Here is a 16,932-nt window from a genome sequence, read left to right as displayed (position 1 = left end):
GGTGAAACTTGTTCCATAACATCTTTTAAACACTAACTAGCTATAGTGTCAGGGACTCTTAAAAGTAACTGAATATTATGGATCTCCGTTCCTCACCTGCTTTCTTCGCTTGCCACTGCCTTCACCACTCAACCACTGAATTTTTTTTGCAGCACATTGCCAAGATGAAAAGGCAAATGAGTTTGTCTGCTTTCTTTGGCAAGAAAACAAAAGGAGATCCAAGAGTCACAACCACAACCATTGGAGTCTGAGGAAAGCAGAGCCAGCACATCATCCATCGAAGAAACTGGAGCCAGCACATCATCCACACCATGACTAGAGGAAGGAGCCAGCACATCATCAGGTACTGGAAGAGCTGAATAAGACATTGAAGGGAACCTTCCTGACTGCTGTACACTGCAGCAGTACAATAATTTTAGGGAAAAATATGATGGACTGGACGTTTCCCAGAAAAAAATAGGTTGCAAGTATTGCAGATTTGAAATTTCGACCAAAGAAAAAAGTGTCCACAGAGCTAAGGAGTGGAAGAATTACCAAATTGAACCATCAGGAAGGAGTAAAGAAAGCTTTCCTCAGAAAGAAATTGAAGGAACACTTATCATCTAAAGCTCACAACATCTGTACAGAGAAGTTGAAGCAATGTGAGCAGGATGTCATAAGTAAAGGACTGGAGAAGATGACTGAGAAATATCTAGGTAGTACATGTAGAGTGTTTACTACAGTGTATAGTCTGGCACAAACTTGCAGACCATTTTCATATATAGAAGATCTGACTGAATTACAAATAACAAATGGATTAGATTTGGAAACAGGGTTGCATTCACGCAGAACTTCAGTTGCAATAGTCGATTTCATTGCAAAAAATATCAGGAAACATTTATTTACCAAAATTATTGAGAAAACTCACAAATCTGTTTGATAATTGACGAAACCTCAACAATATCTTCCAAACCAGTTCTTATACTATACTTAAAAGTTGAGGGTACAGCTTTCTCACCAACAATTTTCCTTGAATAAGTAGAATTAGATAAACAAGATGCAGAGATGATATATTGTTCGGTTATAGAAAGTTTGAATAAAGTTGGGTTTAATAGGAACTATCTGTAGAAACATTTAATTGGATTTTGCTCTGATGGAGCCAGAGTTATGCTTGGGAGAAAATCTGGGGTAAGCACTAGGATAGCCACAGAGTTTCCAAATATTGTAATATGGCACTGTTTAAACCATCATTTGCAACTTGTTTTAGATGATTCTATTAGGGAAATAAAGCAAATCAATCATTTTCAAATTTTTATTGATAAAATATATTGTAGTTTTCCATCAATCAAATAAGAACTTTAATTGAACTTAACAAAATTTCCGAACAACTTGAGATTGAAATTATAAAAATTGGTAGTTTTTGGACTAAGATGAGCTGCCTCTAGTTTAAGATCGACCCTAGCTGTGTGGCGGGCTTATCCAGCGCTACATCAGTTTTTCTGTTCAAATAAAAAATACTCCGGTATGGCTGCCCGCCTTGAAAACTCATATTTTCTTACTGATTTGGCCATGATGATTGATGTGCTAACTGAAATCTCTCTCCTTTCTAATGCATTGCAAGCGAGAAACATAGACATTATAAAGGTTGAAAAACTTGTGATAAGATCAATTAGATCATTTGAAATGTTTATAGAGGAAAAGGTTTCATATGAAATAAGGTTGATGAATTAATTACTTCATAAATCCTTAAAAATATAAATTTTATACAAAATCATGGATTTGTGGGACTTCCTCGTGAAAAACTTATACAAAATATTGTAACTAATTTGAATTAAAGATTGATGGTTTGCGAACATTTAAAAACAGACTGCCAATTTAAAGACATTGATCAATTAAAATTTCTAAATTATTTGGAGCCAGATTATTGGAACATTGAAGAAGTGATGGTTCCATGGAGAGCAGCTGAAGGAGAATTGGTTGCATTTGGTCAAATTTTCAATTATGAAATCAATATTAATGATTATCGTGATTTCATAGAAAATGTACTAAAAGATTCTAAAAATTAAAACTATTGAAGTCAGCTCAGGAGAGGCGGAAAGGGGCATCTCGCAGATGAACATAATATGTTCAGAGGGCAGAAGTCGCCTTACAGTTTCCAATATTACAAACCTCCTGACCATCAGTCTAATTGGCTTACCTGTGCAAGAATGGGACCCTGTTCCTATAGTAAAGAAGTGGTTACGGGAGAAGGCGGAGCTTCGTCGCTGCGATACAGCTGCGATCTCGGGGCTCCGAGATTGCAGCTGATATCCTCGCCCCTGGTCGGTCCCAACGGACCTAAACCGTCCCGTAGAGACGGTGATAGCAAGGGGCGCGTTCTGCAGACCCCAGGGACATCACAAGTCCCGGGTTGACTCAGAAGAAGCCCTTTTACCATTGGCGGAGAGGCAGCCATTAAGCTGCTGAAGCTGGGACAGCTCCGGAAAGAAGAGATTGAAAGAGAATGTGTATCGGTTTGGTGAGGACTTTTTTTTAAATATTAATATTTGGGACTAAAGGACACCCTAAGAATGAGAAGAAATCTGTAAGATTTTTGACAAAACTGACTTAGTGGCGATTTTTAAAGAGAAATGCCAAAGTGAGGCTTGGCTTTTTACTTTTACCTTTTTTTTCCCCCTTTCATTGAACTTCTATGGTGATCTAGTTAAGCAGACTGGTTTTTCTTTTATATTTACTAGTTCTTTTTCTCCTTTTTGACTGTTTATATTTTATAAAATAGAGGCCCCCTTTAGTATTTTTTTTCCTCTAAATTAAATATATATACATATATTTTCTTTCTTCTTAGGCTTTTTTTAGGGGGGAAGAAGGGGGAGTGGTTTTAAGAAATTTTGCAACACTGCCAACTAGAGGCTTGAAAATATTTTATTTGAAGTTGCGAGCTGGGAAAAAACTTTTTTCTCAAGGCCACTGGAAGTGATAAGATAGAGGGAAGAGCACTGGAGGATGTTTATACAGGTGCACTTCGGGACTTCTATTATTAATTGAATATTTGAAGCTTGGCTTTGAAATGTGTGGAGAAGCCAAATAAGAACCTTGGATAAATAAAAGGCAGTGGGTGCTTTTTATTCTTTATTTTTTATTAACTGTTCTATCCCTCCCCTCCAACCCCACAGCATTTTGTAATATTGGTATACTTATTTTTATTTTTTATTTTACCTCATTTTTATTTTATTTTTAAAGGGGAAGCCTCAGAATATTTATTTTTTCCTTTTTATTTTTTTTATTGGGATATTTGCCTTTTTATCTCTACTTTTGACTTATTTTTATGGTTATTTTCTATTTTTGAGGTCTCTCAATTGGATTAAGGTGGGAAGAACCTGAAGAACTCCTTCTTTTTGCTTATTATTATTATTATTATTATTTACATTGTTGGCTTTATTTTGTCTCTTTTTTCTCTTCATTTTTAATTTTTACTTTTGAATTGTAATTGAGTATTTCACAATTGGATTAAGGTCTTGAAGAACCTGAAGAATTTTTCTTTTTTAATTTTGGGCTTTTTACTTCTTATTGGCTCTTTTTTTTTTGGTGCTTTCCCTTTTTCTAATTGGATTATAATTGGTCACCTTATTAACTGGATTAAAAGAACTGGAAGACTCTGAACCATGGAATGAGTAAGAGAATTTTACCTTCGGGCATTTCAACTTCTGCTCCTGTTTCCCCATCATATGGAGGACGACTTTCAATAATGGCAAAGCAAGATAAAGCACAAGTGGATTTAACGACGGTTATGCAAGGAATACAAGATCTTAAAATGAGCATGGAACAAAGAATGGAGAGTATTGATAAAAGAATTGGGAAGATTGATGAAAAATTTGAAAATGTTCAACAAATGATGGTGAATCATGATGAGAGAATCCAAAAAATAGAAGAGAAAGACAAGCAAAGAGATGACATAATTGGAAATATTGATAGCAGATTAACAACAGTTGAACAAGAAAAAAGTGGGATGTTGAAGTGGGAGATGGACAGGTCAGAATTTTATCTTAGATTCCAAAATATTGAGGAGGAAAAAGGACAAAATTTGGCTGCAGTAATGATTGAAATCTTGGCTGGAGCCTTGGAAGTAACAGAGGAAAAGATGATGGGTGGAGTAGATGAGATTTATCGAGTCTTCACAAGGTATGCGACGAGGAAGCAATTACCAAGAGAGGTTCATGTCAGATTCACCAAAAAAACTATTAAAACCCAAATATTACAAGTGGCAAGAGAGAAAGTGTTGAAGTATAAAGACAAAGAGATTGTGGTCTTAAAACAAGTACCTAGAAAAGTGAGAGAGATTAGAAGAGAATATCAATTTTTGACTAAAAGGCTATTGGAAAAAGAGGTGAACTATAGATGGCTGATTCCAGAAGGATTAATGTTTACGTGGCAATAACAGAGACACAGAATTGATTCAATTGAGAAAGCAGAAACATTCTACAAGGAATTCTTTGAGAGAAGAGAAATGGAGATAGAAAAAGAGAACATTTCAACTGAATCTGAAGAGGATCAAATGGAAATGAGAAAAGAGGAAGGTGCAATAGGTGGACAAGTGGAGACCAAAGAACAACGTGAAGTAAGAGCCACGAGAGCTGTTAGACCTAAATATAAAGCATAACCATGGAGGAAAAAAAATTTATTTCTATCAATATAAATGGACTGAATTCAGCTACTAAAAGAAGAAAAACCTTTCACAAATTAGAGAAGCTAAAATTTGATATAATTTGCCTACAAGAAGTACACATTAAAAAACAACACGAACAACTACTGGCACGATCAAAATTAGGGAAAATATTTACTTCTCTGACTTACTGTAAGAAAAGAGGAGTGGTTTTGTATATTAAAGAAACTATTCCAGCAAAACTGACTTTTACTGATGAAGACGGAAGAGTATTAATGGTTGAAATAGTGGACAATAATACAAAAACACTCTTGGTTGCAATTTATGCCCCGAATGATAAACAAGAAGAATTTTATAAAAAATTACACATGAAAATAATTGAACTGGACTACGCTAATATACTTATGATGGGAGATTTCAATGGAATTGTAGACAATAAACTGGATTATACAGCAAAAGCAACACGACAAAATAGGAAGACTCCCCCTAAATCTTTTTTTAAAATGACAGATGAATTAAATCTTAAAGATATATGGAGAGAAAGAAATGCTAAAACTCAACAATACACTTTTTATTCCAATAGACATTTATCATGGTCCAGAATAGATATGATTTGGACATCAACAGAATTATTATCCAATATTCAAGAAATAAATATTGAAACAAGTAAATGGGCAGACCACAATCCAATGACAATTAAATGGAAAGGACAAAAAAGAAGATCTAGATGGACATTAAATAATACTATTTTAAAGGAAAAAAAACTTTACACAATGGATGGAAAAAGAATTGGCCTTCTTCTTCAATGTAAACAAAAAAGAGGATACTTCAATACAGAATGTTTGGGATACAATGAAGGCATATGCAAGAGGATTAATAATAGACTATTCAAAGAAAAAGAACACTAGGAAGAGGCAAATGATTAAAGCTCTAGAAGATGACCATAAAAAACTGGAAAAAGAATTACAAAAAACGCCACAGAAAAAAGATATTAAACTTAAAATGGACATAATTAGACATAAAATGGATCAAGCAGAGAAAGAAGAACTGGCACAAAAAATTAGAAGTGCTAAACAGAACTATTTTGAAGATGCAAATAGGCCAGGTAGATGGTTAGCATATAAATTGAGAAAAGAGAAAGAATCAAGGAAAATATTACAGTTAATAGACAATCAAGGTCAAGTATGTTATGGTAATAAAGAGAAAAAGGCAATCATTCGAGATTTTTATGGACAATTATATAAACAGAAGGATCTTGATGAGGAAAAAATTAAACAGTATTTACAAAATGCTAACCTACCTAAGATACCTGATGAAACTGGGGAAATGTTAGAAAGTGCTATAACAATGATGGAATTAACTGAAGCACTCAACAGACAGAACAATGGAAAAGCACCAGGACCAGATGGTCTCCCGGCAGAATTTTATAGAACACTACAAGAATCGTTGAGCACTCCACTATTAGAAGTCATGAATGAAGTTATGGTAAATAAGAAAATACCTAAAACATGGTCAGAAGCTTATATTACACTTATCCCAAAAGAAGGGGTCGACCCATTACAAATTAAGAACTATAGACCTATTTCCTTATTGAATGCAGACTATAAAATCTTTGCTTCAATCTTGGCAGAGAGGCTTAAAAAATATTTAAATAATTTTATTCACCCTGATCAGAATGGATTTTTACCAAAGAGACAAATTAAAGACAATATGAGGATAATCCTGGATACATTGGAATATTACGAGGCGCATCCTGAAAAACAAATGGCTTTGATATTCTTAGATGCCCAAAAGGCATTTGATAACGTGAACTGGAGATTTATGCTATTATTATTGGAACAGATGGGCTTTGCTAGAAAATTTATTCAAGCAATAGAAACCATATATTATAAGCAAACGGCAAAAGTAATGATAGATGGAGAACTCACAGACTCTATTAATATTAAAAAAGGTACAAGACAAGGATGTCCATTATCTCCTTTTGTTATTTGTATTGACTTTGGAAGTGTTAAATAGAAATATTAGAGAGGATACAAATATAAAAGGAATGAAAGTTAAAAAGGAGGAATTCAAATTGCAAGCCTTTGCAGACGACTTGGTCTTTATTTTGGAAGATCCTCTTGAGACAGCTTTAAAACTATTCGAAAAGATAGAGATGTACGGTGAGATGGCTGGCTTGAAAATAAATAAAGACAAAACAAAGATTTTGACAAAGAACATGTTATTAAGACAAAGAGAAGAGCTGACAGACCTATTGAAAATTCAAGTTACGAATAAAGTTAAATATTTGGGGATATATTTGACGTCAAGATGTACTACACTGAAATAGAATAACTATATTAAACTTAAACAGCAGATAGCATCTGATCTGAAAAAATGGGAAAACTTACAATTGTCACTGATAGGTAGAATTTCAACAATTAAGATGAATATTTTACCTAGAATTTTATATTTGTTTCAAACAATACCAATTAGGTTAGGTAAAGACTATTTTGAAGAATTAAATAAAATTGTGTTGAAGTATATATGGCAAGGTAAGAAAGCGAGAATAAAATTAAAACTTTTACAGGATGCTAGAATTAGAGGAGGATTTGGCCTTCCTAATTGGGAGTTGTATTATCAAGCTGCAAATTTAATGTGGGCTAAAGAATGGATAACGTTAAGAAAGACTAGATTGTTGGCATTAGAAGGACATGATTTACTATTGGGTTGGCATGCTTTTCTATGGTATAAGGAACTAAATCACAGGGTTATTTTAGAAGGCACTATATACGGGTATCGTTATGGTTGAATTGGGAGAAAATTAAGAAACAATGTTATTTGAAAATTCCAGTTTGGTTATCAACTATTGAAGCTTTTTCTTATCCTATAACCTATAAGAAGGAACAAACAGTTAGATATGGGGAATTACTAGATGAAAAGGGTGAACTTAAAACGATGCAAAATTTAGAAGAACAAGGTATAAAGATGAATTGGTTTTCATATGCGCAAATACATTCAAGGTATCTTAAAGATTCCAAAATGGAAGGATTTTATAACAAAATGACTGATTTAGATAGGATTTTGACAGGTACTGATGAAAAAGTGATTAAAAATTATATAATTATTTGTTGGAAATTAAATTGGAGGAAGAACAAGTTAAAGAAACAATGATTGCTTGGGGAAGAATTTTGGATATGGGATTGATTTAGAGAAATGGCAAAAGTTGTGGTCTCAAAATTATAAAATGACACTGTCAACAGCATATAAAGAAAATTTGTATAAGATGTTTTATAGGTGGCATTTTCCCCGACAAGAATTGCAAGAATGTTTAAGAACAAATCTGAAAAATGCTGGAAATGTCATCAGATTCCTGGTTCATATTACCATATGTGGTGGACTTGTGAGGAGGCCAGGAAATACTGGACTAGAATTCGCTTATGGTTGGAAAAAATGACAAAGAAACATATAGACTTGAAACCGGAGATTTTTTTACTGGGAATCTTACCTGATACATATAATAAAAATTTAAAATATTTGATTGTAAATGTATTAACAGCGGCTAGGATTGTATTTGCTAAAAATTGGAAGAGTGAGAGAATACCATTAGAGGAAGAAATCATTAAGAAAATATTGGAATGTGCTGAAATGAGTAGATTGACATTTGAAATTAGAGAACAAGAAGATAAACAATTTTATGAAGTTTGGGATCTTTTTTATCAATGGTTAGATAATACAATACAATAATAGAATATGGGCTTCCGGTTTTGCGCGGCTTCGTAGCGGCAGGAATTCGCGCCTCTGCGATCCCTGCCGCGTCGCCCAAGGTGCCCCCGATCTAAATAGGTCTGGGGCTATGGCTGCCTTGTAGAGGCAGCCGAAGAGAGAGGGATCCGGACAGAGGTTTGGGGGTAACGCAGACCCCCTTTCCAGCCGGAATAACCCCTTTTCCTGAGGTGGTGGAGCGGCGGTCAGTAATGGATAGATTTTATTGGAAAAGGATTCTAGAAGGGTACATAAGATTGCATTTTTATATTTGTATTTAGAAATAATTATAGAAGACTGGAAATAATATGCAATTTAAAACGTGATAAAATATTTAGTATAATTCAGTGAAATTTTTGTTAAGAGAGGGAGTACTTTAATGAAATAATGATTTAAGATTGGTGATGTGGGGAGGGAATAATTTTGGAAAGTATAAGAAGTGTTCCCATAAAGGTATGATAATTAATTGAAATGGGTAAAATGTCTAAAGATATAAATGATTGTTAATACCAATGATTAGGCCATGTTATACTAGTGAAACTATTCGTGAAATGAGAGGTTTGAAGAAGGAGAGGGGAACATGTAATGTAATAATGATTTATAATATGTGATGTGGGGGCGGAATTAATATGGCAAATAGGTGCTCCCATAGAAATATGTGACCTAATTGATAAGAAATGTGCTAGATGTTTAAGATATGAATAAATATTAATATTAATGAATAGATTTGTATTGGTTTTGATGATATTGTATAATGTCAGAATGTACCAGACAGAATCCCAACGTAAGTTATGTACTTTAAATCAAGTATTATAAATATAGGGGAAAGAGACATAGGCGTCATACTCCAATCAGTGTACAGGAGAAGGTTTTTCTTTTTTTTCTTTTAAGAAGAAAGATAAACGAATAGTTGGAAATAGAACAGACAAAGAATAATAACTATTATGATTTGAATTGAGAGGAGATAAATAAAATAAAATTGAGAAAATTTAAAAGAAAGGAGAAGCTATATAGAAAAATGGAAATGTAATAAGATATGGAATGGTATGTAAAATGAATATGAATTTGAATGTGTGTCTGTACCAAGAGTTTTGACCGGGATTAAGCAACTTTCAGAAAAGAGATCTTTTATGTTTTTATGTCTTGTATTTTTGTATGTTTTGTATGTTTTTAAAAATTAATAAAAATTTGTTCAAAAAAAAATAAAAAATACAATAATAGAATATTTAGAAGCCTAGGATATAATGAATATACATTTTTTTCTGGTTTTGATAATACTTAAGAATATTTTATTAAGATAGATTTGGTATGATTTTATGATCAGTTATAAAATAAACTAATTAAATTATAGTTATCTCGCTTAAGTATGAATTAGTTAAATTATAGTCAAATGATTGTTCAATAGTGATACTGGGATATATGGTTGCTGATTGGCGATATGAGTTATTATGCAACATAATTATTATGATGACTATGAAATGGATGCACAAAAGGGAGTGGTAAACCAACCGATACGCTGCTTGTAAACTTATGAAGAATGATGATGTTTTTATGTTATGTCTTATGTTTTATGTGTTTGTGTTTGTTGTTAAAATCAATAAAAAAAATTTATTAAAAATAAAAAGTGGTTACGGGCACATCATCACACAGCTGAAGATGCTTGTGTTAAACACAAGAAAACTGTAACTCAGGACGCTAATAGAAAAGCAATTTGGGAGTACTTTCAATAAGTTTTATTGTTTTTGGTAAAGTTTTGTTATGTAATAGTTTTTGAAATGTTGTAACAATATAGTTTTGTGTACCTTTTATTATTTAAGCATTAAAGACATGACATAATAAACTACCTTCTGTTTTGGTATATCTTTTTAATACTTAGTCATTAGGGCAAAGAAGTGATGTTGAGTTGGCCTCGCAAGCCCTCTGCAGCCCTCCTGTATCTGTCTGCGCCTCACCTTGCTCTCTCCAGGGTTCCCTTAATATTTTAAAATGTTGTAACAATATAGTTTTGTGTACCTTTTTATTATTTAAGCATTAAAGACATGACATAATAAACTACCTTCTGTTTCGGTATATCTTTTTAAATATTTAGTCATTAGGGCAAAGAAATGAAGTTGAGTTGGCCTCGCAAAGCCCTCTGCAGCCCTCCCTGTATTTGTCCGCGCCTCGACAGGCCTTGGAAACTGGCAAAAATCACTTCCTAAGCAATTGGCCACGAAGCGAGGACCTGGTCATTAAGTGAGGACCACTTAAACTTGGGTTGCCAGCCACATGTTCACATGGCCACACCCATCCCAGTCACATGACCCCCCCTAGCCATGCCCACCCAATCACATGACCACCTAGCCACTCCCAGTCAGCAAGCCACTCCCACCCAGTCACATTACCAATAAGCCACACCCACAAATTAGGCCACACCCAAAGAACCAGTTGTTAATAAATTTGAATCCCACCCCTGAAACTCAGCCCCCATCCCACCTTTGCTAATGGACCATTACTCTGGCCTAGGCCAGTTTATTTTACATAATAAAGATCTACTCCAGGTAAAGCTATACAGGAATTGCCCAAAGCCATCACCATTATCCAGCGAGGCTCAACCAAGCCTGGGACTCAGGACAGCCTACAGAGTTGACCCTGCATGGCCCCATGGGAGCCTGACAACCAATCAGAATACAAGCTCCAATTCAAATCCCAACAGAGGGCATAAAACAGTTGCACTCTCAGCATCTTAGCCCTTCTTTCCTCAACCAAGGCATGTGCTCCTGTCCACCATTAAGCCATCTTCCAAGCAGTCACCATGTTTCCAGCGTCTTTCTTCCCCACTTGGAACTGAACCCAGAAGGAGATTTCTTCCAACAGAGGCTAGATAGAAACTTCAGATCTGCTCCCTGTTATTCCGGAGTGTCAGACAGGAGCAATTAGATGGTGCAAATCTCTTGACCTCCTGTTGCACAAGAAGGTTGAGATGTTCCCCTCCTTCTCCTCCGGATTCCTTTTCCAAAGGATCTCAGATTAATGGATCCCTATCGGGACCCCATACCTGCCACGGCTGCAGCCTCGGAGCCCCCAACCTCTTTTCTCCCTCCTTCCTTCCCCTCCTCGATCTGGAGGAATAGGCAGCATTCATGGCCTGGGCCAAAGTCTGAATGATACTGTACCAATAATGGTGACTTTTGATACTTTTCCTGTTCCTTTTTTCCTGGGTCTCCAGTGGGGCTTTCTGGGTGCATCTTTTGCGGCCTTTGATAGAAAAGACGTGCTTGGAAAGGGAACAGCGAAAATAATGGTCTTGAAACTGATCTTCCACAAAGAAATAGGGTTCAAAGGCAGCATCCCTTGGCCTTTCTTTTGACAGACAACCAAAGTTCCAAATACTATGGATGTATTTGAGAGGTATGTGCTTCTTTATTGGATACACTGAAAAACTTGTGAGGATCCAGACTTTCCCTTCAATGGATCCTGGCAAATGCATAAGTGCTTCATGGAAAGGAATAATTCTGTTCCAGATGGAATCATATTCTATGAAGTGGACAAAGACATTGACTTGTCTCCACTTAGAAAGGGCCTCCCTGAGGGGGACTACATGTCCAGTTGCTGAGAATCGATGTGATATAACCACACAAATTCCTTTCCTGACAAGCATCGGAGGGAAAGTCCTCATGAAATCCTCTCCCTTCTCTGTGTCTGAAGCAAAGAGGCCAATCAGGGTCCATCTGAAATGGAGGAGCAGCTGGACAATTGCTGGGTAGTGGAATCCTTCTTTGGGGAGCAATGGGTGGAAAAAGGGGAATCTCCTTTTATCACTCAGAGCCTCGGAAGCAATCTGAAAAAGTAATGAAGAATAATATGTTATAATGGGGTCCAGATCAACTCCAAAATATTAGTTATTGACAAACCCAATTTTGTTCTGATAAACATATTAGAATAGTTTGTTCCTTAGTCACGGTTTAAATATTTAAATATTTAAGACAGTTAAATATTTCACAAGATTGTCTATAAAAATGGAATGCAAAATCATATTAAATAAAAAACAATTAAAATGCAATGTAAATTTCTGTGTCACCCCTACAATTCCAACTATTAGATTCAAAGTAGCAGATGTCAGATAAAATGTTTGGATCTAAGATATAGGGCAGTATTGTATGCTATTTTTGAGTACTGAAACCTCTTTCTCAGCTTCTATGTCCCAAATTCTTTGTGGAACAATTTTTCAGCTTTTTCTCAAGATGTAGAAGAGACTAAGAGACCACAACTCCTAACACAAATTGTCAGTTGTACAATCCAATAAATCTTTAATTAAAATTTTGTCTGTTTGGGACTCTGCCTGTTTCATCGCTTTAATTTTAAACCAATAATTATATATCCTGAATTTATACAAAGTAGAAATTTTGTAAATTCATAACTTACTGTATCACTGAGGGCAGGAGCTGAACTCCTTTTATCAATCCCAAAGATCCTCTTCAGATCCTGTGATCTTAATAATTTTTTATACATAGACAGGACTATTGCCAACTTGATTCCAATTAGATAAGGCAGATATTATTGATATGTGAAAATGAACATGCTCATGGAGGACCTCAAAACCTAGATAGTTTTTCAATAGTTGAATATTCAGTAGAATATCCTCTATAGGGACCTTATGGCTCTTCAGGCCTTTAATGGTGAACTTGAAGATGAACATAATAGACTAAAACATAGTTGATATGTTCCCTAATATTCTGAAAAACAGCTCTTGAATTCTATGAAGATATTGGATCTGTTGTTCATCCCCACCACCCCACTCACCTTAGATAGAGAAAAACACACACAAACCTGTGGGACTTTGTAGGTGCCTACAAATGTTGACATCTGGATGGAGATGTCCCTCTCAGCTGCATCAATCAGAGCCAGGAGGTTCTCCTTCCTCCCACAGCCGTAGTTGGGGACATTGGCTTCTCCAGTGGAGAGCATGTCCAGCAAGGCATCTGAAGTGAGGAAGGTGCTTATATAGTTGTCATGGATGTTGTAGCCAAGTGTGAGATTGTGCAGGAACTGGGAATTCTTGTTGACCGTTTGAATGGCAAAAATTAATTGTAGGGCAATTTTAAAATCAGAAATCTCCCTATTGTAAAAATAATGTTCATGTTATAGTGAACAGCAACAACAAATACTTTTATAATATATAATCCTTCACAAACCTGCTCAGCCTTAGGGCAACATTGATCCAAATCCAATGATCTAGGAATAGCTAACAAGATACCCTCAAGATTCAGATGGATCTTGATGGACTAGAACACTGGGCCATATCTAACTAAATGAAATTCACTGTAGAGGAAAGTAAAGTCCTACACTTAGGCAAGAAAAACCAAAAGTACACATATAGACTGGGTGAAACCAGGCTCAATAGCAGTCACTGTGAGAGGGATCCTGGAGTCTTAGTGGACAACCAGTTAAATATGAGCCAGCAGTGTGCAGCAGCACCCAAAAAAACTAATGCAATCCTAAGTTGTATTAACAGAGGGATAAAATCAAGATCAAGGGAGGTACTAATACCACACTATAAAGCCTTAGTAAGACCACACCTAGAGTACTGCATCCAGTTTTGTTCACGAGATTACAAAAAAGATGTTGAGACTCTACAAAGAGTACAGAATAGAGCAACCAGGATGATTAGGGGACTGGAGACTAAAACATATGAAGAACGGTTGCAGGAACTGGGCTTGGCTAATCTAGTAAAGAGAAGGACCAGGGGAGACATGATAGCGGTCTTCCAATATTTGAGGGGCTGCCACAGGGAGGAGGAGGGCATCAAGCGATTTTCTAAAGCACCTGTAGGCCAGACAAGGAATAATGGATGGAAACTGATCAAGGAGAGATTCAACCTGGAAATAAGGAGAAACTTTCTGACAGTGAGAACAATCAACCAATGGAACAGAAGTTGCCCTCGGAAGTTGTGGAAGTGTCATCACTTGAGACTTTCAAGAAGAGATTGGACTGCCATTTGTCAGAAATGGTGTAGAGTCTCCCACTTGGGCGGAGGGTTGGACTAGATGACCTACAAGGTCCCTTCCAATTCTGATTATCTGTTATTTGTTATCAATTATGCAACTATGGAAATGGGCTGAGAGAGGCAACTACAATTGTTTCAATCACTACTTAAACAAAGGTTTAAGTGATTCAAGTGATGAACTCAGGATTGAACTGAGAAAAGAAAACCATCTGGATTTCCTTCAGGTTTTTTTTCAACCCCATCTTTGGATTTTAATCTCTTCCACAAAGGAAGGCAAAAGAGGGAAGCCATGGAAATAAAACTCATTCAGGAAATTAGACAGGTCCTAAAGTACAAAAATAAATAAAATAAGAAGAAAAGGAGAGTGTTAGAATTGCACATGGAGGAAGTGCAACTCCATCACCTTGCATGACTTACGAAGGCGCGGGTATAGAAGGAGGGAGGTTGAAAGGCCACATTATAAACGATATTAGTGTTTCAGTTGTGACCACACAAATGAGATGGTCTCCTGGCCTGTAAAAGCTCCATGGATTGTTCTCATCCTGGTGCTTCAAACTCAGCGGGCATTTCCTTCTCAGCTTCCCACAGACTGATGGGGACACCACCAGCAGCAGAAGCAGAAGCAGGAGATCCATCATTCATGGCATTAATCAATCCACTTCCTGTTTCTAAGACAAACAACAGGAACAGTTGGAAAAATGCAAAGACTCCGAGAAGTGCCAGTGGCTTTTCTGATCTAAACAGAGAACCACTCAGTTTCGTCTGCAAAGGAGAGAAAGGTGCAATCAAGAGCAGAGCCTGTACCTGTCCCAAAACTTGGTCCCAGAGAGCTTCATCCAAGGAATTTATCCTTTTCTGATACAAGATCCTTTGCATGTGGCTTCAGTCTAATGCCTACATCAAAGTCAAAAACTGGAGATGTAGCATCATAGGTCTCAAAGGTCATAATTACAGCAAGAAGCAACTTCTCCTCTTGGGATTCTGAACTTTTTCTGGGCTCCATTTGCAGAGGAGAGGCTGGAATAAAACATGTTAGTAAAAATTACACATACACCCCTGGGATCATTGTTCTGTTGTGGTTGTGGTCCTTCCTGTCAGGGCAAGTCCAGAAAGTGATGCTGGGGAAGAGAGTTCAACACCCAGGAAATTGACGTCTGCTCTCCTTCAACATGGCCTCTTGTCTACAGAGATTGCTGAGGTCACCCAGAGCTATGGAGTTTGGTGCCATTTCTAAGTTAATGCCATTTAACTGTAGTGACTTCTTTTTTAAAAAAAGTTTTTATTTTTTTATTTTTGCACATCTCTTCACATGAGCAATGTGGTTCCAGATTACAAGTATATATAGTCATACTTACATTTTCAACTTTCTTATTTAATAACACATCAAATTATCCACTCCATTAATCTTCAAATAAATTTCCATTTCATATTTCAAATCATTAATTCAATATCAAAATCATTTCCTCACATATTTCCATTTTCAGCTTACAACCTATTTTATTTTACCTTATGCATTATTATCTTCATTAATTAACTCAAGACCAATATATAGTAAACACACAAAAAGCAAGATTAAAGTAAAATTATTTAGGATCCACATGGTATATTCCTCAATGTACAATATCTCATATATTTATTCCAACACTATTCATATTAGCATTTCATTTTTTTCTTTATTTCCACATAGCCAAATTTTACCCCTGTAATTTAAATAAAATTTCATTCCCCTCTTTTTAATTATAATATTCTCGTTATAAAATTCCAATATGATCCATATTTTTTATTTTCTCATATACTTTATTTAGTCAATTATATTTTCTATTTCATTTAGGATATATATGTATATATATGAGCGGATTAATAATAATAAAACCCTCTTAACATCTCTTAGTTCATCTTCACTTTTCTCATATATCATATATAATACTCTTAGCGTAATTCCCAATACATTTTGAATTTCAAATCTCCCCATTTTAAGTTTCTAATAAAAAAAATACCCAAATATATTCCCATGTGGCATCCCCCTTTTATATCCTATCTAACCCTTATCTCTAAATCTCTCAGCCTTGTCATTTCTCTTGGTTTTAGCTAGTTTTCTCTTTTCTAAGTTTTCCCAATCTTTCCTTTTTATTTCCATCTGCCAGTCACCCATCTTCTCCCCCCTCCCCCATCCTGTTCTCTTTTTTGAAGTTTCTTCTTGTAGAATTTCTTCTTCTTTTGTTTAATCCTGGGAGCGTTTTCTCTTTTATTTATTAACTCTGTCATCAATGTCATAGTTTTAGTTCCTTTAATGTCTTTTGGCGATATCTCTTGTTCTCCATGTTCATCTGAGTCACTTTCCTCTTCCTTTACCTCCTCCTCTCTGAGATTTCTTTGTTCTTCTGTGGACTGCATCGCCATTATTTTTTTTGCCAGTATGTCCAATAATTCCCTTCTTTCTTTCAGCATTCCACTTACAGTTTGCAATTCCAACTTAAAGTCTTTGCTTATTTCTTCCATTTTGCTTAATCAGTTGAGTTATTAAAATTCAAAGTCTTTTGTAGTGATCCAAAGGTCTCCTTTT

General features: G+C 35.6%; 1 protein-coding gene and 1 long non-coding RNA gene across 4 annotated transcripts in view; both read right to left on the bottom strand.

Annotated features, from left to right (window-relative positions):
* Positions 1 to 16,932, bottom strand: part of LOC148128650 (vomeronasal type-2 receptor 26-like) — a 62,138-nt gene that overhangs the window by 16,919 nt on the left and 28,287 nt on the right. Inside the window, exon 1 of one of the 3 annotated variants that reach the window (XM_087948664.1) lies at positions 11,421 to 11,972. The exons of 1 other annotated variant lie outside the window; for it this stretch is intronic. In XM_087948664.1, coding sequence (XP_087804790.1) covers positions 11,421 to 11,852 — 432 coding nt within the window. In that variant the 5' untranslated portion in view covers positions 11,853 to 11,972. Of the gene's footprint in view, positions 1 to 11,420; positions 11,973 to 16,932 lie in introns of those variants that run through there. One more of the 3 variants, XM_087948665.1, reaches the window with a different exon arrangement.
* LOC148128652 (uncharacterized) lies at positions 8,088 to 10,202 on the bottom strand. Its single transcript, XR_015746210.1, has 2 exons — positions 9,597 to 10,202; positions 8,088 to 8,376 (listed from the first exon to the last, which is right to left on the bottom strand). It is a non-coding gene; the product is annotated as an uncharacterized LOC148128652 (long non-coding RNA).

Source organism: Notechis scutatus, unplaced genomic scaffold (assembly GCF_049901735.1).
Source record: "Notechis scutatus isolate UNSWTSFEM ecotype Mainland unplaced genomic scaffold, rNotScu1.2 NSCUCTG36, whole genome shotgun sequence".
In the NCBI taxonomy this organism is placed as follows: domain Eukaryota; kingdom Metazoa; phylum Chordata; class Lepidosauria; order Squamata; family Elapidae; genus Notechis; species Notechis scutatus.
The sequence above is the reverse complement of the archived record's forward strand: the minus strand, read 5'-3'. Positions and strand labels throughout refer to the sequence as shown.